A 26435-nucleotide genomic window follows, 5' to 3' on the forward strand; every position below is an offset into this window, starting at 1 on the left:
CACCCGCCCCGGACAGAGGGAGAAGGGGCTGCCCCCACCCCCGTTTCCCCCCCTCCCTGGATGGTACAGTCCGGACCCCGGCACCTCAGTAGCGGGGGGGGGTGCCGGAGCCATCTTGTTCCGCCGTCGTCGTCCGTCCGTCCCCCCCCCCCCATTACTCTGGGCTGCTCGTTCCCCTCGCCCCGTGGTTAGACCAGCTCCCCTACGCTCGGCTGTCGGGCCGTTCCCTTCTCCTCAGCCCTCCCGCCGCGTCCTCTCGCCGCCAGCCCCCTTTGCCCCCCCCGCCAGGGCCGCAGTGGTTGGGGCTGACTGACCGTTGGGCGCCCTCACGGGCTTTCTCGGGGCGGGGGGGGGACGGGACCGCGGTGGTTTCTCACACGGGGGAGCGGTGGCGGGAAGGGGGGGGCACCTTGCGCCTCCTGATTGGCCGCGTGCCTCGCGCCCCTGCCTCCCATTGGCCTAGTTAGGGGAGGGGGCGTCGCACCCCCTCCCCGGATTGGCTGATTTTGATGGCGGCGGTGGGGCGCGGAGGGTATATAAGGGGGAGCGGGTGGGGAGGCCAGGCAGTCCGGCCTGAGGGGAGCTGAGAGGCGGGAGGGAGCTCCTATCCCCGTGGGGTCCCGACCCGCCCGAGGATGGAGCTTGGGGGCCCCTTGGGCACCATTACGGGCCCCAGCAGGGCAAGGCAGCAGTCTGGGTGGCCCTGGGGCTTGGTGTGGAGGGAAGGCAGCCCTATCCCCGCCATCTTGGGGTGCCAGGATGGGGCTGGTGTGGATAGGCTCATCCAAGGGCAGAGCAGGACCAGGCCGGTGGGCTTGGGCCTTGCGCTGGCTCTCACCGTGCGAGGTGGTTCTGTCCATGGAGGGCCTGAAGGAAAGGGTGAGGCCCATGCGTGAGGAGAAGTGGAAGCTGTGGTGTTTGCCACCGCTCTGCTAATGTTGGTCTTTGTGCCAGTGGTGGTGGTTGCCTCTGCCAAATACGCCTGTTCTTGTGGTCTTAGATACAGTTATAGCATGTGGCTGTTTGATCTTGTGGACCTCTTGCTACCTAGGTTTTGGAGCTGAGTTAAAAAACTGTTAATGGGAGCTTGTTAAATTGTTAAGTTGGAATGGACAGATGAGGTCCTGGTGCTCTGCTTTTCAGAACTACTCATCCTAAAGGGACAATACACCTTTTACAGGGTTAATTTCCCTGTACGAGACATTTCAAGCTATGCAGGGTCACCTCTTACCTCCCAGCTGCTCATTGTGGATCCTCAGAAGGGGTCTTCCAGGGGTCCGTAGATCAGAGGTAAAAACCTGGTGTAGGCTACTGAGCTTCGTAGTCCTGAGAGTGAAATGGACGGTCAGTATTTGCGATGCACTTTTTGCTATCTGTACGCCAACCTGTCTAGTGTATTACTGATGTATTTGTGGTTCTTACAGGCCTTTAAAGAACGAACAAGCGTAAAGCTGGGTGTCTATAAGATGCATATCAATGTTTTAGAGTTTCAATGGGAATAGAGACTCTACTGAACTTTAGCTTTCTTCTGTTATGTTTTTAATAATTCAATTTTCTTTTTTTTTTCCCTTTCTGTTGGTTAAGTTAGATGGTGAAATGCTACTGAATCATCAACTGATTTTACAAGAGGGTTCTTTGGGTCTTTTGTGGAAGTAATCAGCAGTCTCAAGCCTTCTAATGCCTTCATTTCTAGGGGAAAAAAAAAGTAAGAGAGTGTATTTCTCCAGTCAGTCCTTAAATGGAGAACTTATCTCCCGAGTTGTGATGCTGCTTTTTGGCACTTTGCTATGTGCATGCTTCTCTTGTGTGTTAGGTGTTTAAAACGAAGGCAGCTTTACTACCTTGGCTATAGGATGAGATATTGATATAGCTGTTATTATTATTACTTGATGGAATAACTGACAACTTGTTTTTAGAGAGAAATGGGTAGGTGTTGTCACTTGCTCTCCTCTGGCTCCCCCGCTACTAACCTGCAAAGAAAATCCCTGGATGAGCTCTGCTATGGTAATTTGCTCTGCAGTCAGCAGCTACTTGGAGTGTGTTTCTGACCACCTGCAGCTGCTGTCAGCTGTGTAAACTGAATTTTAATTGACTTATAAGTGTAGCTAATTACAGAGGCTGTTTCAGTATTGTGAATTTTGTTTTGACTTAAACATGAGATCGGGTCTATTTGTCACTTTTATTTCAAGCTAGTAAAACAGGCAGAAATAGAAGTTGTGTTGTAGCCCTTAACTGATGTTATATATTAAGTCCTCACCTGTGTTAATGTACAGATAGCCTAATTTGTTCTCTGTGGCCTGCAGTACTTCAGAGAAGCAGCTATTCTGAAAGAGGCAAGTTGGTTTTTTTTATGTGCAGAAATAAGGTAGTTTTATCTTTTGAATTTTAAGAGCTTGAAGTAGAGGGGTGATTTAATTCAGAGGAGAGATGCAGAGGGGTGGGAGAGGGAGGGCAGAAGCAGCACCATCTGCTTGTAGGAAGGGGAACAACCTCCTCTAATAAACGATAGCTTTGGGAAGGGTTGTCTGAGCAGGAGAAGGGATAGCAGGCAAAAAAGATGGCAAGGGGAGGGGAACTGAGGGATGTGGTGGTGTTGGTACGGTTTTGTTTTCTTTCAGTAAAACCTGAGCCTGTCGTCTTTAAGGTTGCATACGCAGCACTGTAGCACAGGTTGCGCCAGAGACCTTTTATTTTCCTTTTTTGTCGTGTTGTACTTTAAATACATGTTTTCCCTGTTTTCTTGCTTTATCGTACTTCTCCCTCTATCATTTATAAACCAAATCAGTTAGACAGACAGGGTCACTGCCTAAAGCAGCTGGAGCCAGAGAATTGCACTGTAAGACAGCAACAGAGGATGATATCATAGGGACCACACAGCATGAAACATTTGGAAGAAGACAACATAAAGAATGTGGCCACGCATTCGGGAAGTGGAGGATGGGAGGAATAAATTAGCTGCTGGAGTGGATATGTAGATGTTGAGCAAATGGGAAGAGAGGTGACCGAGAAGAGCATGTGCGTATATGGAAGTGTAATTAACTTGTCTCTTAGTCCACTCGGAGGTGAAGGACAGATATGTGAGAAACACTCAGTTCTACAAGAATAGGACTAAACAGAGATGCCCTTAGAGAGGGAACTGCATCTCTGCATAGGTCTCTAGTCCCCTAGTAGGTTGTTAACCTCCCCTCTTGGGGCTCACTTGGAGTGCTTGATTATCTCCTGTATTTTGTGGTGGAAACAGTTAGACTTTCAGCTACTTACACTTCGTGAGAGAATAGTTGCAACAGGCGGTTATGCTCTCCCCTTTAGTGCTTGGGCCCTGTCCCTTTGGGAAAAGGACTGTGGGGCACATTGGACACCGTAGCGGAGGACTGGCCTTGAAGATCTAAAAGATCTCTTCCAGCTCATTGTTGCTTTGATGATGGATGTGCCGTAAGGGTATAGATAGATCGATTCATTATGCACAATTTGAGTAAAGAGTGAGTTTGTGTTTGGCTGAGCTCTCCTATTTATTAAACGACTAAATAAATGGAAGCCGTTTTTCCTTTTGTGGAAATAAATAATCTTTGCTGCCCTAGCCCTATGTATGATTTCCATTTCCAACTCACCAGTAAAACATAAATATTGTGGTTATATATTACCTGATTATTAACATTCATCCAAAATGCACCAGAGCCAGAGTTCCTTGAAACAATATGTGCCTTTGATGGATGAGAATGCAGAGGAGGAGACGGCAGTCGTGACTCAGTCCTCAATGAGGTTAGAAGCCTTCTTGCTGCAATGAAAGCGTGTTCTTGCCAAGGGATCTCAGGAAGCGCACCGACTCTGCCTTCTAGGCAAGCTGGGGTAATTAACTTAAGTGTGGGATATAGCTTTTTGCAGACACATGTGATGTTCCTTTTGAGCATAATAAATCATTTTCATATTAAAAGCTGGAGGAAGACCCGTAGTCGTAAAAACCCCTTTCGTAACAATTCTTGCTGTCCTTGCATATGGTTGGCGGTGAAAAAGAGTGGTCAGTGAGCGCAGTACTTAAAGGATTAAGCTAATAGCCGCTGCTATGATTGCTGCAGGGAACCCCAATCTATATGCAAGCCTCTTTTACACTGGGGAGTAAATCACATTAGCTGTTTTATGCACCATTATTGTAAAGTGGATTCTCATTTGAGATACTGCAGTGGCTTTATGGCTCCCTGAGCAGGGAGCTGGACTTTTCCCCTTGCCCAGCTTTAATATTCCCCCGTTCTTCTCATCCCAGAGAAGGGACGAAAAGGAATGTTTGGCAGCCACTGGCTCGGGTGCTTTCTCAGCAGAATGTCCTTAATTAGACTTGGAGGGGTTGCTGCAGATGAAGTCCCCAGAGGCTTTGGTCTGTATATCTTCTTGTGTAGGCCCAGCATTGAAAGAAATTGTCATTCCTTAATAGCAGGTATGCCAAGAAAATATGGTTACTGTTGATCTTTTTTTTTTTTTTTTGTGTGGTGCTTTTCTCTGAATTTCAGAGCCGAGCTTTCCTTTGAAGCATCATATGAGTTCACTGTATTCAACTTGTGCCAAAAATTCTTACATGCCAAATACAAAATAACAGTGACTTTGCTGTTATGAGAGGTTCTCTCTTAAAGCACCGTTCACTCTCATTCCCTAGGTGTCAGGGGTCATAGGCGCACCTACAAGGTGGCACGGCGTGGGTGCTGTGATGGCTGAGGGTGGGGTGTCTTCTGCTGAGGACAGCGAGGCTGATGAGGACATTGCTGTTGGGTAGGGAATGAGGCGCGTTGCCCCTGAGCAGTGCTTTTTCATCCTCCGGAGCTGAATGCAGCGAATGGGGAAAGCTGCTGATTTAATAATACAGGTTCAGAGAAAACAACATGCTGCAGGAACAGGAGAGAGGGGTTAGAGAGTATCGTGGCGGTCAAAAGGAGTTTTCAAGTGAGGTTTCCAAAAAGGTGAAGAATTGTTCAGACAATGACACAAAGATGTTTTCCAGACATCAGGAGCTGCAGAGGAGAAGCTACACCATTAATGAGATTTTTGGATTGGATATAAAAGGCAAGAACTAAAGGGGAAGGCCGTAGGTCTCTGAGACCAGCAGGTCCCCAGAGGGGGCTGAGAAAAGGAAGGCAAATGTGAATGGCATACTGAAACAAATCTGTTTTTTCTTGATGAGGTGGTGGATTTACTTGCACTTACCTGGTGAGGCAGACAGATGGATATTATGGGTGTGCAGACATGTAGGAGAATACTCGTCCTGCCCTATGTGTCTGCTGACTGTGCCTCAATGCTAAATCAGATGCTTTTTAGTTGTGAGCACCAGGTTGTTCCGGCACTGATAAGCCTCGCTGAGAGATAAGCACAGCTGCACGCCAGCGTCGCTTCCTAACTCAGAGAGTGCTTCTACCTGTGAAAACCATAGGCATGTCCTAGGGAGCTCAAGGGCAGCACCCATGGGTGCTGTGTCAGATAGAGCTCCAGCAAACACAAGTCAGAATGAGCTCATTCCACTCACTTCCACTGGAGTAGATATTCTGTGTGCCAGGATGTGCACCAGAACTTGGCTATGTACAAGGCAACATCGGTGTTGAATTTAGATGTGCCTTTCTTGTGAAGTAATGGGAGTTTTGTGGGTTCTGGATTCACATTATATCTTTTATCTTTTTATATATGACACACCGCGTCATGCCACTGACGTACTGGAGTGATACTGGGTTATATTTATACCTATTGCCATTCATCACCCAGCATCACCCAGGGTGAGACATGCTTGCTATTTTGGGTAGGAAAATGGTGTCTTCACAGTTTCTGCAAATGGTTTAGCATCTTGCATTTTGGCATTGCTTCTTGGTCACGAGCATGCCGGTTATCGGGTTGTACGTAAGCGTTGGGGTAGTGACAGAATCGCAGTCGATACATTGGGTGATAGGTCTCATAATGTGTGTGTGTGTGTCCCTTGGACGCTGCAGAACTTCCCCTTGAGGTGCTTGCCTCGGCATTTAGCTTGTCTGAAAATGGCTGATGCGTGTCAGATATGGGGAGAAAAATCAACAACTGTAAAGGATAATCCGTGGGCAAACAGTGTGGAGAGCAAGCAGAGACAAGCAGAGCGTGTTCCCTTGCATGCCAGCTGTTTGGCAATGCTTATGCCCAAAGTTTCACGTTTATTTCTGTTAAAAAAAAAAAAAACAAAACCAAAAAACAAAACAAAAAAACCCAAACAAACAAAAAAACCCCACAAAGCTTCCAGCTAGACCCTCTGAGAAAATAAGTATTTTCTTTACTGATACCTTGCAAACTGGTATTGCTAACAGGCTTAGTGTAGATGCCACATACCCTAACGTACTCATCACGATCCTTCTGCAGCTAATTTGAAAAAATACTGTGGCTGTGTGCTGAGCTGGACATCTGCTGCCTCCTTGTGCAGCGAGACATCTCTGCTGAGAGGACCACAGGGAAATCATTAAAATCTCGAGGCACTGTGGCTGTCAGTGTTAAGCTGTAATGGATATTGAGAGGGGGATTTAAAGAAGAAAATAAGATCATGCAGGATTAATGAGGGAGAGCATCCTATGGAGGACTAGGGGGCAAAGTTATTTTGGTCTTTTGTGCCATCAGTGTTGGAAAACTTACTCAGGTGTTTGTGTTTCCTGGAAGTTTTGTTGTCAGTGACTTTGGACCAGATCATGCTTTCCAGCTCCCGACCTTAACTGCAGGTCTTGTTTCACTGTTGGCTTTCCTACCAGCTAAATTTCAACGCTTGCTCCTGCCTCGGGCCCTCTTTATTGCCTGGCCTTGGGACCTCTCTGGGACATGGCCCGTCTGCTCTTTCACCGAGTTCTCACTCAGCACATCCACGTTTCCACAGGGAAATGTGCTTTTCTGTGTATTTTGGTGATGACAGAATTTATGAGAATGCATACCAGAGGGGCAGATCCTGGGGTGTATTTTGAAGTACAGAAGTTGAAAGCATCGGCAAATCCTGCAGCTCCTGATATTGTCTGATTGTTATTGCTACACAATTGGCTGGGCTGAGCAGTATATTTTTTTTTTTTCATTTCTGTGAAGAACAGCAATAACACTACTGCTTATAGAAACTGCACCACCGAGCCACTGAATTTGGCTCAACCTTGCTTTTCTCTGAGATTAATCTTAACTTTTAAGACCATGGCAAAACCTGAAATTACTGTCTTCTGCTTTCTTCTCCAACTTTTTGGTACTATTTTTTTGCAGATATGAATCTTAATGCCCAGTTTTGTCTATTAAAGACCCGTCTGAACCCTTCGGTCTCCTTTCCGCTCAAGTCGTGAGTTATTTGTGCCAAAATGAGTCTGCAGGAGTGAGTCAGCATCTTCCTTCAGACCTTCAGTATCTGCTTGCGTGGAAGGTCAGCCAAAAATTCTGCTACTTGTTGCACCATGTGGAATTAGCCAGAACAGTGCCTTTCTCTTAATTCAATCACTGGTTAATTTAATTGCATGATTACTAACAGGATAATTATAGTTTAAAAAAAACCCAAACCACCCAAACTTGAAACCTCTAGCATTTATTTTTATTTTTCTAAGCAATTAGGTAATTGATTAAACTACTAGCTATTGTTAGTGCAATTACCTCAGTTGGCTCTTGATTAATAGTGACAGTCCAGAAAAAGAGCTGTTTGGGATAAACTAGCCAATGAATATCAACAGGATAGGCATTTAATTTTATGTAAACGTTGTTGTTCAGATTACCTTACGGACATAAATACTGTCACGTTTCATACACGCAGTTCTAGACCTCTTGGTGATTGTATACCAAATAAAATGAGCCATGGAGTTGAGTGAAAGTGGTAGAATTAGGTATGAGCAAATCCCTGAATTAATCCTTAATAAGAACATAACAAGTGGCTTTGAGAGAGCTGGATGAAAGGTGCTATGTAGGCATGGATGATATTTATTTCTATATTGGAGCTTGTGTGTGCTATAATATATATAAAAATAATATTTATTTGTAAACGAGACTGGCTTTCAGCACTTGGAGAGCAAGGCTGGTGTTTATCAGCCCTAATCATTGTTTGCTGCATTCCATTTTTCCATACCAATGGGATCCCCTAGCTGAAGCGTTGTGCGCAGGTACATGTATTTCTTTTTTCCTTTTCTCCTCAGTGCTTTTTCTGGATGTTTTGTGTCAAGTAATATTAATGCAGTTAGGATTTCTGTGCCTTTATCGCAGAACCTAAGGATGTGTGGGTCTAATAGGAAGTCAGAACAGCCATTGCACCGCTCCTCAGTCTCTGCTTGTGTGGGGACCGTGTGGCACGCGTGTACTGTGTTGCTCGGAGTGAGAAAGCAAATGTTAGGCTCTAGTCACCAATAATGGCATGACTTACTGCCTAGCGATGCCCAGAAATATCTTTCGCACGTTTTTTTCTTTGTATATGTGGAAGTAATATAATTTTTTTTCCACCGTGCAGTTCAATGACGTTAGCCTGAGACTTTTCTGTACTATTGATTTATACGTTCTGGCCAGGACCAGTGGTACAGTCAGTGCTCAGGTCTGCAAAGCTTATCCGTAGCTGGCAAAATGAGTAGAAGGCAGAAAGTGCCTGCTGCTTTTTTTTTTTTTTTCCCCCTCCTTATCTTTTTTTGGCTTGTCATTGACAAGCCAACTGCTAGCATTTATGGGAATAAATTATGACTAAAATAATTTGCATTTAAAATGCAAATGAATGAAAGCGTCAGCAAGGAGCCTTCTGCTTTCTTCCTGGTGCACAGACGGGGTACTGGCATTGGATCAGCCCAGTGAGACACTCGGTATAAAATAAAGTTAATTGGACTAGCTGAAAAATGAAATGGGCTCAGCCTCACGCTAATTCCTGGGCCTGTGATTTAATATGACATTAGAGACGAAGGATTGGGAAGGTGCTGAACCACTGACTAAACCAGTCAGCAGAGCTGTAAATTATACTTCTGAGATCCCCAGTGGCAGATTGAGGGGCCTCAATAAAATTGCAAGAGGTGAATAAAACCTAGCTTGGAAGCAATTTGTCAGGATCTTCAGGCTCACGTGAATTAGCGTTTAAGTTTCATTGTTCTTTTTCTAAAAGTTGTCAATTGTAACACTGCCTGAATACCAACTGGGACTGCAGTTTTGTATAAGGTGGAAGCTGCCTGTAGATACCAAGTCAGTTGGTTCTCCAAGAAAATCTCTTTCAGATGTACCAAGAAACTGGTGATGCCTCTCTGAACGTAGCGTTTTCTTGTTGGAAGCTTAAGGTCAGTTTTCTGCATCGTTTATTGATTTCTGGGCCCGTAGGTGCCAGAAGGACAATGTGACGAATATCTTGTGCACTGCTTGTGGCCAAGGAAAGAAGCGCAGGAGGAATTCCGTATAATCTTTTGGTGCAGGAGGCATTCAGTATAATCCTTCAGTGCAATTGTAGCAATGGTTGACTGATTTCCTCCTTAATAGGACATGGAAAGTAGTATACAGCAGAACTTGAGCGTGGTAAATGAGAAAGCACATGTTCATACAGCCAAGCCTGCTTTACTCTGGCAGTGTGTTCCTGTCGTGCAGTAGCTGATGATAATATCTCATACCTCCGTTCTGTGTGTCACGCTTGTTTTAATATCTCCATCTCTTTTTTTTTTTTTATAGCCATGTTACTGAAGATCACCTTGTCTTCTGGAAGTAGAAACACAGTGAAGAGATGAATCTATTCAGCCAGACATTCCTGCAGTAGATCTCTCTGCTCATGGAGCACCACGGCAGGGAGGAGATGGACTCAAAAGAGGAAAGTCCTCAGGTGTGGGCTGACTCTGCTGAGCAGGAACAGAATACTGCTCAGGTGACTAGTGCCTTCCAGAGCTCCTGGTTTCTGTTCAGACTGGATTGGGCTCGGTGCGGTGGCTTAGCAAGCAGGCGGTCCCATTTGACTGTTTCGTACAGTCTGGAAACTCAGCTTTCATTTGAGGAGAAATGCAAACATGTCTGTGGTGATTTTGGATTAAAGCTTCAGAAAGTGAGCTGTGCAAACCACAGCAGTGAATACACAGACATCTGAAACGAGCTAAACGAAACCAGCCAGTGGCTATAGAAGTTTCAGTGTCCAAATATACGTATCACCATGTGGGAAAGGGTATTCAGATTAATGAATATTAACAAAATCTGTGGTCTGTGGCAGCCCATTTTGATGGCATCAGTCGAATCAGTTGGAACTGTGGGTGGACCTTGGGGAAAGTAATACGAATAATTTTTTTTCCAGTCAGACATCTGGGTAGTGGGGAAGAGAGAAATGTTAATTGTTAGTGACTAATACAGTCAGATTCTGATGTATGCGGCTAGTCCTTCTGTCTCTGAGTGCAGCTGAGAATTTCTAGAAAACTGTAAATGGATTTATTCTTTTGAATATGTTGTGAAGAGGGTACTGCATGTCATTTGACCCACAAGCTGAGAAATTCTGACTCTTCTGGTAATTTCCAGCTTTGAAATTTGCAAAGAAAGGCACTTTTCAATGGCCTGTGTTCCGTTATCTGTACAATGGGATAACCATACTGTTGTTTGCACATGGCGGTTATAAGGCTTAATTAGTATTTGCAGAGTGCTCTCCAAATGTGAAACTGCATGCATCCTTACCGTAGTGTTTGCAGGAGGATTTATTGTACAGAATCAGCTCTGAGCACCTGGGGGGGAGTACCAGGTGTCTTCTAAAACAAAAGCTAAAAGGTGAAACAAAGTAAATAAAATGATGCCACAGGTTTTTTTTTTTTCCCACATATTTTTATGTGAAAACATTTTATGTGAATATGGATGCTAAAACTAGGTTACTTGCTAACTGTCCTATTTTACCCATGCGCTGAAAAGGGTTTACAGCATGTAAAGGGTGTCAAAAGATAAACATGTTCCTACTGCCACTAGAATTAAGTATTCTAGCTTGTTTAAGGTAGGCCACTGATCATCATTTATGATGATAATGTTCTGTGAAAATCAACTTGTTTGGATTTAAACGGCTGCCCTAGACATAACTTGTTCCAGTAGTCCTTGGAATCATTGCTTAATGCTTTCAGTTATATGTTTCTCTGTTTAAATAGTTGAATTTTCAACTGATGCTGTATGTATATACTACAGAGAAGCAATCTAACATACACTATTGCTTCCTCGTGATAGGTGCAGTGCTATTACTTGAAGCAGTAGCAGAGTTAATAGGTTCTGTTAGCCGTTCATCAAACAGAAAAAAATACCTCTAACTACAGAACTAGCTGAATGAAGTAATTATCATAAATCCAGAAAAGAATATGAGAATAAAGGGAAGCAATGTACCAATAAATCCCATAGATAAACTAGTTCAAATCTGAACTTTTTCTCTTACGAATTTTGAAAGCATCACGCAAGAACTAAGCATGGGAAGGTGCCCTTTATACCAGTTAGGTCTTGAGTTAAAATGCAGAGTAAACCCAGAAACTGATGGTAGTTCTTATGTCCGGATTTCTGTGTTGCTAGCATAATTCAGATGAGATTTTAAATGGGTGTGTGCAAAACAATTGGCTAGTAGTTGGGACACAAGGTACTCTCTGCTTTCCAAGGCACCTCTGCAACCGATGTGCTTTTTATTGTTTCCCATAGGCATATGACTGCAGAAGTTTCAGTACAGATCTAGTGTGGTTTTTTTTTTTTCTTTGCAGGTGCACTTTGTCCCTGAGGGGGGGACAGTGGCGCAGATCGTGTACAGTGACGAGCAGGACCGTCCCTCGCAGCAGGTGGTCTACACGGCGGATGGCACCTCCTACACCTCCGTGGACACCTCGGAGCACACGCTCGTTTACATCCATCCCGTGGAAGCTACGCAGGCATGTGTGGTTCTGAGCCCACCCTCTTTTGGCACCTAGAAAATGAAATGATCTTGTTTGAGATTAAAGCCAGCTACCAGCCAAGTGATACGACTGGAAAATAGCAGGCAGTTGCTCTTAACGCTTTTTTCTGTCCATTGCTGAGCAGGAACTTCATGCTATTTATTTGTCTGATGTGTGCATGTGGTAATCAAAGGATGTCGAGGCTATGAATTATGAAATGCTGATTATTTCACTGAAGGTGGATGAGATTATAATTAAACCAAAGGTGTTTTCCAAAACGCAGATAATCTCTACAGAAATTCTGCCTCTGTGTTCAGTAAAATGCTAAGAGCGATCTGTGTGTCTCTGGGAGAGTCCTTGTTTTACATAGTACGGTTGTCATAATTGATAGTTACGATAACAGTCATGTCTCTTTGCAGAGGATCTCAGTGTAGTCAATCTAATTTTTTAGTCTCTCTTCAGAGAAGTTGTTGATTTTATAGACCTAGGTTCTGTTTCTTCTTCGTAATTATATCAAATGGCTTTTATTCTCTGACAGCATGTGTTTATATGGCGTTAATATAGTATGCATTTGTACCTCTGTGTGGACAGATAAAAAAGAGGAACAGGCATGCTTTGTCAAGAATGTTTTATATTGTCTTTGCTGACAGGACAGATTAGCAATGCTACAAAGCGCACGTACTTGACACCTGCAGCAACACTGGCATAGCCTCATGCGGCGTGGTCTCTCTTGTGCAGTTCTTAGCTCTTAAATAAAAACAATTCCTATGTGGTGGGGTGTTCTGAGAGGGTAAGGTATTTTGAGAGGATATCTCTCAGGAAGTTACTGACCACATAACTCAAACTCTGCATACTCTCTTTTTGTCAAAAGAAGTGTAGTATTAAGACACTCTCATGCAGCGGAGATGAAATTATCAAACGCTAATGGAATTTGTGTTATGCCATGCTTTATTTTGTTGGAGCCAGACTGCTACAGGCTCAGGTATTTCAGGTTCTGGCAAAGTAAGCAAGGCTGACCTCAGTCAATAGTTTTCATGTAAGCCGCTCTTTTCCTGGGCGGAAGCTCTCCCATCAGGGCTGTTCTTGCAGGCTACAGTAAGAATATTGGATAAGAATGTCTTCTATGAAATTAAAAACCCAACACCCTGGCCATATCAAATTCACCTGTAGGATATGCCCGATATCTGCATGCTTTCTTTTGAGGAGCTCTCTTGTGAATTTGCAGAAAGATAAAGTTAGTCATCTTCTGTCCTGCCCTCAAGTGTAACTTAGCTTTCATACAGCTATTGAATTTCATTCTGTAGAATTTATCACATCAGCAATTGACAAAGTGATTTCTGTATTTAAAAAGAAAATCCCGTGACAACTTGAAGTATGTAGATGAAAAGTGCCACATAAATGTGCTATTATCTTTTCATGGAGTACCTAATTTTAGTTTAATCTCTATGCATGTAGGCTCACATGGGTAAGCTGAATTAGTCTGCTGTGGTAACAGGCACATTAGAAGTTAGCAAAGGATCAAATGTAGATCACTTCTTGGTGGCAGGGTAATTTTTGTGTGCGTTGAGAATAAACAACCCCGAGGCCGGTTTGATAAGCCTTTTTCACTTTGTCTAGACTCTGTTTACAGATCCGTCCCAAGTGGCTTACGTTCAACAGGATGCCACCACCCAGCAGGTAAGAAAGACATTATTTTCCTTGGGCCTGAAACTGTAAGGAAACTGTTACCGAAGGTAAAGGGACATTGTTGTGGTGCTAGAGCGTAATAAGCTATCTCTGAATTTGTCAAATGGCAGTCTTCAGTCATGTACTGTCATCCCAGTGATCGGGGCAAAAAGCTTATGATGAGAAGCCACTATTATCTTGGCTAGTTTGTGTATGAATGACAAGAAAACTTAAGAGAGTTTGAGGGTGTTTTTTTAAATTCCTATTCAACAAAGACTAATTTACTGCCCCAGATATAATGAAAAATCTTTTAACAGTGTCCCTTTAAGTCAGCAAGCTGATGTGGCTGACTTGACTTTAATGTCATTCTGGAAAGACTGGGTCCTCATACAGATTCTGATTCAAATGCCTTGAAATTCATAAAAGGCTCTCAAGGGATAGAGATTTTGGATCAAATTCTAGATTTACCAGAAACTTCACAGGAAATTAATTGTAAAACTTGAAGAAGTTCGATTACTGGCTCCCTTACCTTAGCAGGGCATCCCAGGTCTCATGTGCTTGCCAGTGTGAAGTGGGCTAGGAACAGAATAAAATTAGAGCCTGTGTTTATAAAGTTTTGATGATGCCAAGTTTTGATAACTTTTCTTTTTTTTTTTTTTTTATCCGTCACGGATGGGAAGGTTTTGTTGTTAACTTTTACTAGTATCTTTGGGAACTGTGTTGTGGTAATTGGGTATAGGTGCTTTCAGATCTAGATCTGTAGTTCAAATTCTCTGCTTGTCATGGAGACTTAAAATCATTGCTGCTTGGTAAGTTTTTAATGGCATGTGTGAATTAACGTGTTAGATCTGAATCATGACTAAAGCCATCATTAAAATGTGTATTTGACGGTCTTGGGGCAGAGTGAAGGGTTGAATGTGCACTGAAAATAAATTTTCTTCTTGCTAAAAGAAGACCGTATAAACTGTTGAGGCACAGGCAGGAAACGATACGATTGACAGTAAAGGTGTTACCTCTTTTCTTCCAGTTCTCTGGAGGTATTTGGAGTGTCATTTTGGAATTTTTTTGCCACATCAGTTTCCTTGCATTAAGAAGCAAAAAAAATCCTATTTAATTGCCTTAAAGCTCATATACAAATACAAAATATATGATCTAATTAAAAATAGACATTACCTATATGTGCAGTGCAAATGACACCCTGACAGCAGAGGTGGTGTGCTGTTGCTATCCCGTGTTGAGTATCAAGGGCACGAGCACTTGTCTGTGTGTCCTCAGCCCGTCCTCCCTTCCAACACGGTCTGACAGCAGTCCCAGCAGAGATGCTCGTTTGCTTGTGAATGGTTCGTCCCTCATTAGGGCAGCTCCTGCCTCTGCGGGTGTTTTTACATCAGCATTTCATGTGGGACATCCCTGAACTGACAACAAATGTTAAAATAATAATTAAAGCTCTTCTTGTCTTTCAAAAGAAACTTTATCTTAAAAAGAAATTGAAAGGTTTTTAAAAATAATGCCTATATTCCTTGGAGTGTCTGACATGGAAGTGAAAGTAAGGATACGTTTGAAGTGTGATTAGTAGTAGGAAATGCTAATATGAGGTACAAATAGACAGAAGCTTGTGCGAACCTCTCAGTGCTGGCAGACCTGGAGGTGTGCCATTGAATAATGATGCCTTTTCTGTTGCCACTTGGCATCAGAAATGTCAATACCAGACAGCTTGGTTCAGCTGTCGTCTTGGCAATTTCCTCCTCACTGTCACACGGTTCCCTGAAGTCTTTTTGCCGTAGTTTTTAAGCAGTTTCATAAATTACTCTTAATACCTCTTTAAACAAAACAACTAGATGCGAAGTTTTAAGACTGTCTATCTGCTGCTGTTATGGATTTTCTTGTCTGCTCCTTTACTGTTGGCAGAACTCGCTGTTCTCAGTTTTATCTGATATTTATTAAACACTCTGTAGAGGGGCAGGGATTTAATCTTAGCGTAAAAGCTGTTTAACAGTCAGAGGCACAAACTAGAAGCCACATGATGTCAACTGTAGAGGAAGATGAAAAATCATGCGGGATAATGGTGCAAATTCCCGCATAGGTAAGCGAGAAATAAAAGACAGGAAAGGTGATTCCTAGGATCTGAATTCTGCTTTGTTTTATCGCTGAATGAATGGGAGCAGCATGATAATAAGCCTTAATTTTCTTGTTTCTACACGAGAAAATGAGTATGAAAACAACCAAGAATATATAGTGTGACCAAATACTCTAAAGAAAAAATAATTGTTGGAGTCCTCTCACTGGAGTGCTTGATCTTCCAATGAGGTCAATACACCATCTTGGTTTTATAATGGATCTTGGTTGGCTTGAGAAAAAGATAGGCAAAAAGGAGATGCTTCTTTTTCCTTCTTTACCTTTTCCCTTACAAAAAAAAAAGAAAGTAAATTTGCAGACAGAAAAAAAAAGACCCTAAATCACTGCTTTTACCAAAAGCTAAAGAGCTCCTCACATCTGTTTTTAGAGCAGTTTGAACCCCAGCTGGATAGGACTTTAAATTAAAGCCAAAAGTGGGAGATAGGAAATTCAAAAGCTGCAAAATCTAGACTGAGTTTTGAAGCTTTTCCCTTTGTCCCTGGATCTGCAGGTTTTGTCCAAGTCCATCATCCCTACTAAAAAAAAAAAAAAAAAAAAAAAAAAAAATCATTAAATCATTAAAATGCTGCAGTTTCTGACCTAGTGTAGAACTCCAGGGAGCTTTTGCATGCAGGGCACTGTCCATATGTAAGTGATGGATGGAAATGACGCAGTGCTAAAATGAGTACCTATAATTTTAGGTAACTGTGCTCTTGCCTGCTGCTGCTCAGAGCATGAATCCCACCAACCTGTCCGTGCTCGGCAACGTTGCCGAATCCCCCCAGCCAATGGCTCTGGAGCAGGGTCCACAAGCAGATAGAGTAAGTTGCCAGGCACCCTTTTCTTTTAAATGTACAAGTACACCGATTTCATTGCTCCATTGTCTCAGGTGATGAAACGTGTCTGAGTGATATGGGAGGAGATGTGAGAAAGCCATAGCACAGATTCGTACTGTCTTTCATAGTCTCACCGTGGAATGCGTGGGGTTTTTTTAGGGAGAGATTGTGTATTTAATATACAGAGAAACCTGTTCTACAGATTGTTCTGTCTTGAGCAGCCACCTTAAAATACTTTTCTCAGCTTTGAAAAGCAAAGTTAACAGAAGGTGTAATGCTGACTGTCATATAGGACCAACATCCACGGGGTCTCTTTGCCAGTCTTCTAAGACAGCTTTACTGTGCGTAGTATTTCTTGTTCTCTACCTGAGAAACTGGTGTGGGCGGTGGAATATTCTGTGCAGTGCACTTCAATTAATTTTTGCTTTTTTTTGTAGGGAAAGAAAGGGATAAACCTCAAAATGAGTGAGAGGATACACAATGCCCTCAACTGTCCTCTGTGTTCCATAGTTTGTATCTAAGTCCCCGTGTTGTCTCATCCCTTATTGATCTCTACATGTGTGCTCTGGGGATTGTTTTTCTTTGATTGTACAATAGGAGAGAGAAGATCGTGTGTCAAAGTGCAGGGTTCTCTCACTTGTACAGAAGAAGTTAAAATACAGCTTTAGGCTCCAGATAATTTCCACAGAGCCTGGACTTTGTTTCAGACCTTCTGTGAGGGTCCAGAACTTCTGTGGTTTCAGTTTCTTCTCCTGAGAAGTCAGTCCTCGACAGGGTAAAGCTAGGTAGTGACACAGAGCTGTCCTGAGCGAGGCTGTCAAGGAGCAGCAATGCGAAACATCCCTCAGCCATCGTTCATCATGTTGCTTCGCTTGCCCTTGTCCTTCTTTCCATTACCAAAGGAAGCAGAAAGGGTAGACTAGCGAGAACCTTCATTGCTCGTCTTTGTAGGAGTGTTTTTCCTCGTGCATCAGTTTTGATTGTTTGCTGTGAATTCTCTCCTCAGGCATCATTACCGGTGCATAACCAGGTGTTACCTCCTATGGAGGCAGTGGATGGTTCTGACCCTTTAGCACCTCTGCAGAATCAAATAGCAAGGATGGAAACGAAAGAGGAAGATGATGAGGATGAAGATGAGGATGAAGATGGGGAAGACACTGACATGGATGAATGGGATCCAGATCCACCTCGACCCTTTGATCCTAATGATTTGTGTAAGCGTAAGAAGTAGTATGTAGTGTAGTAGCTGCCCTTCCCTTTCTTCTTTCCCTTCCATCAGCCCTCTAGTAAATGGGGTCGAAAACCATTCAGATTTTAGCAGTAATAAGTAAACCCCTTTATATCCAGAAATGTAGACTCATATTGGGCTGCTTTACTGGAAAGACAAGATTCTGTCTCAGGTGGAGTGTCTGAGCTGCTTTGTTCTTCATTTTGCAGGAGGCTGCCCTCTTTAATGTGTTAAAATGTAGACAGACTATTGGAATAAATGTTCCCACAGCTGAGCCAAAGATGTTTTGAGAGAGATAAGGCTGTCTCTTCTAAGCTGGTGCGTGAGTGTCTGCCTGACGGTCATGTCCTCTCTGACTTTGTGTTGTAGGGTGTGAGGAGTGTAATAACGCACATCCTTCCGTGTGTCCAAAACACGGACCTCTGCATCCGATCCCAAACCGGCCTGTGCTGACCAGGGCAAGAGCCAGCCTCCCCTTGGTGCTCTATATAGACAGGTTTTTGGGAGGTGTGTTCTCCAAAAGGCGCATCCCAAAACGCACGCAGTTTGGACCTGTGGAAGGACCCCTGGTGAGACAAACTGAACTCAAAGACTGCTATATCCATTTGAAGGTAAGAGTGCGCGCATGTGTGCGGGATCAGCTGTGCTTAAGCTTTGATTTTCGTGAATTTGTTGCTCTGCCTTGATCAGTTACTTCATTAGAGATGTTCTTTTGTTACTTCTGTCTCTGAATGTAACTCAGAAATACCCAGATTGCTTTGGCTTGAAATCTGCTCTGTTATTCAGGGAGACACAATAATTGTGAATATTCTGGCATTGTGGTGTTATGATACATAGGACGCATAACGTGAAATGCTGTGAATCACTCTCACACGGGCTGAAGCAGCATCTGGATGTAAAAATAGCAGCCCCATATGAGGATGTTTTGCAGCAATTATTTTGTGTTATGCTGTAACTTAAGTGAAAAATACTTTTTCTTCCCCTTTCCCTCCTCTCCCCTACAACATGTAGGGGAGAGGAGAGATTTTTCTCCCCTTCCTCGTGCCAAGTCGTTGGCGTTGAGGTATAATGGATTTGACTCACTTTTATCCATTTATTTACTGGTTTCATTATAGGAATTTGTCCTTTATTTGCTGGGGATTAGGTCCACAGTCTTAGGAGCGCTGGTCTCTGATGGTCAGTGTCTGACAAGGAAGTTGTGACCACAGGCGGATTTGGTAACCCAACAGAAGTTCAGCTAAAGAAGCGCTGCTTCCAGCTTGAGGCAGTGGCATGAGTCAGGGAACGAAAGGAGAAGTGTCTCTGCCAGTTAGAAACATCTGACAACTGATGCCCAATAGCCTACTAGACCTCCAGTTTCTTGTGTGTCTCCTTATAGCCACATGTCAAGTACTGTGCCTGACCCTTTTAATAAATGCTTCTTGCCCTTGAAAGCCATGGAAGGGTCTATCGTGTCTCCCTAGTTAAATCTCTACCTGTTTTTAAGTATTTTTAAGTGCTGCCTGTTTCTGGATCCCTGTTAGCAAAGAGAGAAAATTGGCTATGCCTTCATTGCTCTCCTACTGTAAAAGTTGCATGGTCATCGTAGTTTATTTAAAAACTCAAATATTTTTGAACCTGCTGCCAGGCAGTTACAGTCGTATGTAATTGAATTTTGCTACAGGTGTCTCTTGATAAGGGTGACCGAAAAGACAGAGATTTGCAAGAGGACCTGTGGTTTGAACTTTCTAGCGAGGCTCTCTGTAACTGGATGATGTTTGTGCGTCCAGCTCAAAACCATTTGGAGCAGAACCTGGTAGCGTATCAGTATGGCCACCATATTTATTACACAACCATTAAAAACGTGGAGCCCAAGCAGGAACTCAAGGTATGGCATTGCTCGTGTTTCGTGACTCATTTTTTCTACTGATGAAATCAAATCTTAGAGTTGCTACCTATAAGTGCATCACCAAATGCCAGAAGTGATGGCTGTAAATAGTTGTAGGGCTTTTTTTTTCTGATAAAGCACATGATGGCCTAAATCAAGTGTCACTGAAGTCAATAAGTAGTTAGGCACCGACTTACGGATTTTAAATGAGCTTTGGCTCAGGTATGAAATGGGGAGGTTTAAAATGAGAGTATGTAAATGATTTGTCTGTCACTGCCATGCTTTACACTGCATATATTTTGCTGATGCAATCTAACTTTTATTGCAGCAGTCTTATTCTTTTTAGTTCTGGATGCCCTTTGCAGTTAGTCCTGTGTGCCCTTGACTTGTTTTCTGGTGCCTTAAGTGAATATGGTCTCTCACTTTACCGGGCTTTCCTGGAACTTTTGAAACTTTGCATGTGGAAAATGATAAAGGATATTGTGACTTCCCTGTGAGTTACTTTTTGTTCCCTCTAAAAATGTATTGATTACTTTGAGCTCAAAGCAGCGTGGCTGGCTGAGATGGCCTTCGTTTTCAACATCTTTTGGGGAACTGGGGGTAACCAAAAAACTTTGATATCAGGAAATCGTTTGTTCTTCTTCAAATCTTTTCTTGCACGTAAATTTCAACAATTTAACAAAAAACAGTTTTAAACACACTGAGCTAAACCAGGGCAAAAGCCTGCTTACGTGCCTGTTGCTGATTTTTAAGAGTAGGATTCTTTTTGCTTTCTCTGAAGTCAGTCCTTAATTTGTTTAAGCTGAATCACTAGAAACCTTGTTAATCTATTTTAAGTGTATCCAAACATCATTTTCTCAAAAGTGTTTTTTTTTTTTTAAATCAATTTGAAATCAGACTTCAATTAAATCTGTGCAGACCTGCCTGGAGAAGCACCATTTTTCATGTGTTAGTAGTGTCTTTTGGGGTAAAATGGGTTTGATAATTGAAAGCTGATTACCTAGGCTCTGTAATGGGTTTTCCTCCCCAAGTGGATGTAGGGCATTCATATAAATGTTGTGCAAAGGTTGGACTAGGAGGATCAGTCAGGTAAAGCTGAGAACTTCTGTATTGCGTGACAGGTGAGTAGTCTAGGAGGTCCAGGCTTTCTTCTTTGTCCAGCGCGATGCCTGCAAAGTAACACGCACCTGCTAGTGAGTCTTTGAAGGAGTTAGAAATGCCACTCACCACTGCTATGAAAACACCTGCGGCCCGCTACAAGTTTAAACTTGCCCAGGTTTTTCATGCTGAAAATCTATTCGTGCCTTCTTTAAGAAATCTCTTCTAAAATGGAACCTTTTTAATCAAACAGTAAGATTAAATGAGAAATGAAGCAAGAATTCTCAGCTAAACATGAGCATCTGATTTTAGGCTCTAATAAACTTTGTCTTTTTGCCTCCTGTGGTTCTCTCTGCTGAAGGCTTCCTAAATCCCTTGTTTAATGGAAGTGGGTCCAGTGTGCTGCAGCCTGGCACTTCTTTGTTTTGGGAAGCAGGACCATATTGCTCCAATCCTTCAGAAGTTCAGAAACATTGTAAATGAGTCTCTGTGGACAGTGCTGCCTATTGTCTATATAAAGAGAGCAGGAAAGAAATGGGAAATTCCCCCGAGTTCAAAACCTTTCCATTCCTCTTGGTACAACAAGTAACAATACTCTGCTGACATCCGTCCTTTGCAATCATGCAGTCGGGTCTAAAGAGATTAATCTTATTTCCTTTAGAGCTACGGGTAGCCATGTGTGAGATTAACATTCATATTAGGAGGCTATACCTTAAAATTAAATGGATATGCTTTCTGAGCAAAGCTCTTTTATTCCTCAGCAGGGGCATATTGATCTCAATAGGCTTTATTATTGTGGGTGGAAGGAGGAATAAGAGTCGGTGGTTGAGGCGAGTGAAGTAAATGTATTGCTTAAAAACCATTTTCAAATGAATTCCCCTTAGTTCTGGTTCCATCTAAGAAAGTGTTCTATTATCTTGTATCCCTGCTACAGGTGTGGTACGCTGCCTCTTACGCAGAGTTCGTGAACCAGAAGATCCATGACATATCTGAGGAGGAAAGGAAGGGTAACTTGAGCTCTTGTGCTCTCAGTTTTTGCAGTGTGGTCGTGGCTGGGTGTCGTACTTCTTAGTCACAAGTACATGGCCTGTACAGTGCTCCCAAATTTCTGCTAGGTTAAGAAAAGTTAAAGCAAATCCAGATTGTATTATTGGGACTTATTTCTGCTAACTCTTCTCATGCTAATATTGCAATAATTTAACATTCTGCCTCCGTTTCTGGGAAGCATTAGGTTGCTGCTGGAAAGAGGTATGTTTCTGTACTTGATGTCTAATGTTGAGTCTGTGTCATAAACCGATGTGCTACTGCTTTAGATTGAGAAATTTCTCTTGACCTCCCCTAATTTATGCCAGAGACACAATCCTATAGGTGTTCTTTCATACAACGGTATATTTCAAAATCTCCCTGAATTTCAAGCAGCGTATGTATTCCATATGAATTGTCCCCAGCGACCTTTTTGTCTTTCTGTGACGAGCTGTAGTCATGCCACAGTGCAGAGGGGATAAAAGCAAAGCTAAATGGAGTAGTGCTGGGTATTCTGCAGGCTGTCTAACCTTCAGGGGAGAAATACGGCCCACAGAGGACAGAAAGGTTTGGGGAAAAAAAAAAAGAGGCGTTTAATTGGTGGTGACTGAAATGCTGTTATTGACCTTTCCAATTGAACATAGTTCTCAGAGAGCAAGAGAAGAACTGGCCGTGCTACGAGTGCAATCGTCGTTTTATGAGCTCGGAGCAACTCCAGCAGCACCTCAACTCCCATGATGAGAAGCTGGACTTCTTCAGCAGGTACTGAAAGCTCTAGCTTTGTGTATCACTATGGTGCTTCCCCAGACTTGCAGAGAGGAGGGTCTTTGCCCTGCAGATCTTACTGACCAACTTGGGTACCCATGAGAGAAGGGCTCAGCACCAGAAGGTAAGAATATGGCACCAGGAAGCTGACTGGTGTACGAGACGTTGCGAAAGAAGTAGCTTGAGGGAAATAAATACCCCGTTGAAACTGGTGAGACTTTTTTGGTTTGCTTTTGTTCTGTTTGTTGTTGACTTAAACAACTGCAATATTTCGGTACCAGAGTATTGAAATACTGATGCTTCTCAGAGGTATGCAGATACAGAGCTTGGAGAACAAGACTTCTAGTGCTTTGGCTCCTCATTGGGCTGGCAAGATAGTTTATCCTGACCTATTAAAAGCTGAACCTAGAAACATCCATCAGAGAGCAGAAGACGCAAAAGGTGCCACCTTTTTTCTGAAAGTAGCAAGTGGCTGCATTTTGGTGTGGGGTATCTTTTTTTTTTTTTTGACACAGAAAATTGTTCCCTTCGGTTTACTGCCTGACATGAATGGCTAAATGCTTTTTTGGGGAGGGATGTTATGGCTTCAGGTTTTAAATTGGTTTCCTTGTGCACTTGTTCCATCTAGCTGAAAATGCTTTCCAGCACACTGTACGCTGGGGTGTTGGAAGTAGGAGAGTTGCCATGGCAGAGGACTTGCTAGAAGCCAGTAGTCCTCTCAGTTCCATGATTAGTGAAATAAATTTGAATGTGTTCTGGACTTGGATTTCTCAGAGAGCACAAAATAGATAGATACCAGCCAGTACCCTATTTTTTTGCTGCCAGAATTTCTTCAGGTTCTATTATTTACTGCAGGCCATTGTTACTGAGTTGAATGGGTGAATAGTGATGTTGGGAAAGAATGCATAAAATCAGTGGAGATTCCAAATCCGTCTCTTTTTGTCTCTAACGTGGAGCACTATGTATTCTGCAGAGCCAGAGGCCGAGGTCGTGGGCGAGGAAAGAGGAGGTTTGGACCAGGCAGACGCCCAGGGCGCCCTCCCAAATTCATGCGTATGGAAGTAACCAGTGAAAATGGGGAAAAATGTGAAGAAGGGACGCAGGTATATTTTTGGGGATTGGGAAGGGGGGGGGGGGGGGGGGGGGGAACCCTATCACGTGGGATGTAAACTCTTGACTAAAATAATCTGGGGCATCGGTGCAAATCGAGGGTGTGCTTTGGATTTATACCCAAATAATTCTTCGTTTGCTAGCTGTGATTCTCTGCTGGGGAGCACACTACTTTCCTTCCAGAAAAACTGTAAAATCACTTGCATTTCTACAGCAACTTTCATCCCGAAGCACTTAGCAGTGAGATAGGTTATTGCGGCAGTTTAGCAGCATCACAAAAGTAATTTAGACAGTAAAACTGTAATGGGAATTTAGGTTCGTATTTGTCCTTTCTGGAACGTGAGGTCAGAGTCTGCTCTGTTGCTGATAGAATTAAATCAGTTTGAGCTATGATTCTTTATGATGTTTTAATATTAACAAAAGGGCCTCCTGTAGGCATTCTTATTGCAGAATGTTCTCTTGCTGGTGACTGTTGGTTATATTCTGTAGGGATCTAATGCGATGCATTTATCTAAGGAAAAGGCTAAATTCTCCCTGATGCTGACCATGCTTAGGTTACCACCAAGTCCTTTCATGAAAGGTGACACGAGGGATCGGTGGCTCTGTTTTATGACTTAGTTGCAAGCTGCTATCTGGAGCAGTAATTTTCCTCTGGCATCTCACTGGGTCATGGTTCAGTGCTGACTCAGAGGGAGGAACGTATATGTTGCCTGTGAATGCCTGCCGCTCATTTTCTGAGTATGCAGAATTGCCCTAAATGCTGCATTAAGTGCAGGCAGTAGCAAGATCACCCTCTTTGCAAGCTGACGTGACCCAAGCCAGCTCCATTTAGACAAGTAAGCATAATGCTGTTCCCAAATTTTTAACTCTGCAGAGACAGGGCTTGCAGTCCCGTGCTAATGTGTCTGAATGGCCTCTGGACTGGAGGCGGCTCACATCCTGCCGGCTTGGAGCATGGCCCAGAGCGAGCTCGCGTGTGTCTACAGTCGAGCAGGGCTGTGGTTATGTCCCAAGCCTTTGGAGGTCTGCTTGCCTCGCTAATGACGAGGCGTGAGTTCATCTGCCTGAGAACTTGAGACTCGGGATCCTGCGGGCACAGTTTAGTGTCAGCAAATGTGAAACCTGCCACCTAGACCAGGACCAGACCTTTGGCTGGTATATTGCTCTACTAAGTGTCTCTATCTGGTAAGGACTCGCGGTTTATAACAGCTGCGCTCGTTTTTCTGCTCCCACACCTGCTTTTGTGCTTTGACAGTACCGGCCTTGAGCTGGTATACTTCTGGCGCTCTGTTTCCTAGCTTGTGCTTTTAAGTTTCCTTAGTTGCATTAAGTGATGTCAAGGAAGGATCTACGGCTTTTTTCTCATGTTACGAGAGGATTCCATCCCAGAGGAGTTACTGGAATTTATAGAGAAAGAATGTAGAAATTCGATATGTGCTTCCTGCTCCCAACACCCTCCCTTTTCTTTTATGCTAATGCAAAAAAGGAGGAAAACAGCTTTGTGTGATAAATAAGTGATGTATGCAGCTGGGTAGATGAGAGTATGCAGAGCTCAGAAACTGGATAGCAAAACACACAGTGCACGGTATAATGACCTCGTTTGTCACTCTCCAGTTCAGCACTCCAGCTAGTTTGTTAGAAAGGAGAAGGCACTGCAGAAGTAATACATGATAATGTTTCAAAGTGACAACAATTTCAGCGAGACAGAAGTTCTCTCCTTTCCCTGGTCTGTGTGAGTCACTTTGGTCTTAATTTCTCACAGGTCAGCCTACGTCATCTTTGGTTAAAGCAGTAATAGGGTCACGAGTGCAGAAGAACTTGCTTGGCTATTAACAGCTGCGTTATTTTGATGGTCTGTGTCCGATCAGACAGTATGATGGCCAAGAGAGTCGCCTACCTGCAGCACTTCTTCCCTAGCGCTCTGAATCTTGTTGTTGTAGGTGGAGGTGATCCACTGAGAGCATCAGTGGAACACAGTAGGAAAGTGTTAGTGTAGGCGCATTTTGTTTATAGTTTGTGATTAAATACGTAGAAATCTTGTTGTCTGCTGAGTATTATCAAAGCATTTTTCAGTGGGTGGGGGGAATAATCACTGGTTGTATGATTTGCGATTTCAGGACTTGCTGCATTTTTCCAGCAAGGGGCAGTTTGATGAGGCCGGACAAGCCACACTGAATGGGTTGGAGCAGCAGGAGCAGACTCCAGTGCCATCAGAGACGCAGTCGGCACTGGAGCAGCAGTCAGAAAACCACCCGCTACAAATCCAGCCGCAGCATGATGAGAGCACGGTGCCTACGCAGAGCACCATGACAGCAGATGACATGAGGCGAGCAAAGCGTATCAGGGTAAGCAAAGAGGACGGCGGCTCACGCCTTCTCTCGCCCTCTCCATTTGCTGTAACCCAGAGAATGCCGGACCTGCCTGCCAGGACCAGCTGGTCTCTTTTTCTCACTGTCGTATCCGTTTCCAAATCCTGAATAAAGCATCCCATCCCGAGGAATTTTCTTTGCACTGAGAGGAAGACGAATCTCATGTAAAGAACTAGTATCTCGTGAGATGCTAGTGAGAGCTGGTCACCAGTTGGAGCTGATTCAATTCCAGCACAGTAATTCTTTCATAGACACACAGTCCCTCCAAGCTGGCAAGCAGGAGTGCTTCCAACAGCCGGCTGAATCATGGTACTGTGGCACAGAGTAATGACTTGTTCACAGCACCATCTGTGTCTCTCGGAACTCTTGTCTTGCAAATAGTTGCCAAAGAGGAACCACAACCTCAGTTTAGATCCACTTAGTTGATGATGTTTAGTGGTAAAGTCCTTTCTTGGGGTAGAAAAACCTGCCTGCCTTTGTGAGATTAAAACCTGTGCGAAGAGCTTTGTGCACCGACAGCAAACGCTTTGAGCCTGAGCT

The 26435-nt window shown here is 43.4% G+C and overlaps 1 protein-coding gene across 11 annotated transcripts in view; it reads left to right on the plus strand.

The window, feature by feature from the left end:
- The window catches only part of PRDM10 (PR/SET domain 10), a 44397-nt gene that overhangs the window by 395 nt on the left and 17567 nt on the right, over positions 1-26435 (plus strand). For 2 of the 11 annotated variants that reach the window (XM_087763245.1, XM_087763253.1), the window contains exons 2-13: positions 7225-7378; positions 9628-9817; positions 11652-11816; positions 13437-13496; positions 16301-16420; positions 17442-17649; positions 18033-18274; positions 19327-19530; positions 21563-21635; positions 22296-22413; positions 23390-23519; positions 25644-25871. In XM_087763245.1, the coding sequence (XP_087619371.1) occupies positions 9725-9817; positions 11652-11816; positions 13437-13496; positions 16301-16420; positions 17442-17649; positions 18033-18274; positions 19327-19530; positions 21563-21635; positions 22296-22413; positions 23390-23519; positions 25644-25871 (1641 nt within the window). In that variant the 5' untranslated portion in view covers positions 7225-7378; positions 9628-9724. Of the gene's footprint in view, positions 1-3687; positions 3847-7224; positions 7379-9185; positions 9246-9627; positions 9818-11651; positions 11817-13436; positions 13497-16300; positions 16421-17441; positions 17650-18032; positions 18275-19326; positions 19531-21562; positions 21636-22295; positions 22414-23389; positions 23520-25643; positions 25872-26435 lie in introns of those variants that run through there. The other 9 variants (XM_087763249.1, XM_087763247.1, XM_087763246.1 and 6 more) reach the window with 9 other exon arrangements.

The sequence above is a fragment of the Nipponia nippon genome, unplaced genomic scaffold (genome assembly GCF_047370975.1).
Source record: "Nipponia nippon isolate SJK-2023a ecotype South Korea unplaced genomic scaffold, ASM4737097v1 scaffold_28, whole genome shotgun sequence".
In the NCBI taxonomy this organism is placed as follows: Eukaryota; Metazoa; Chordata; class Aves; order Pelecaniformes; family Threskiornithidae; genus Nipponia; species Nipponia nippon.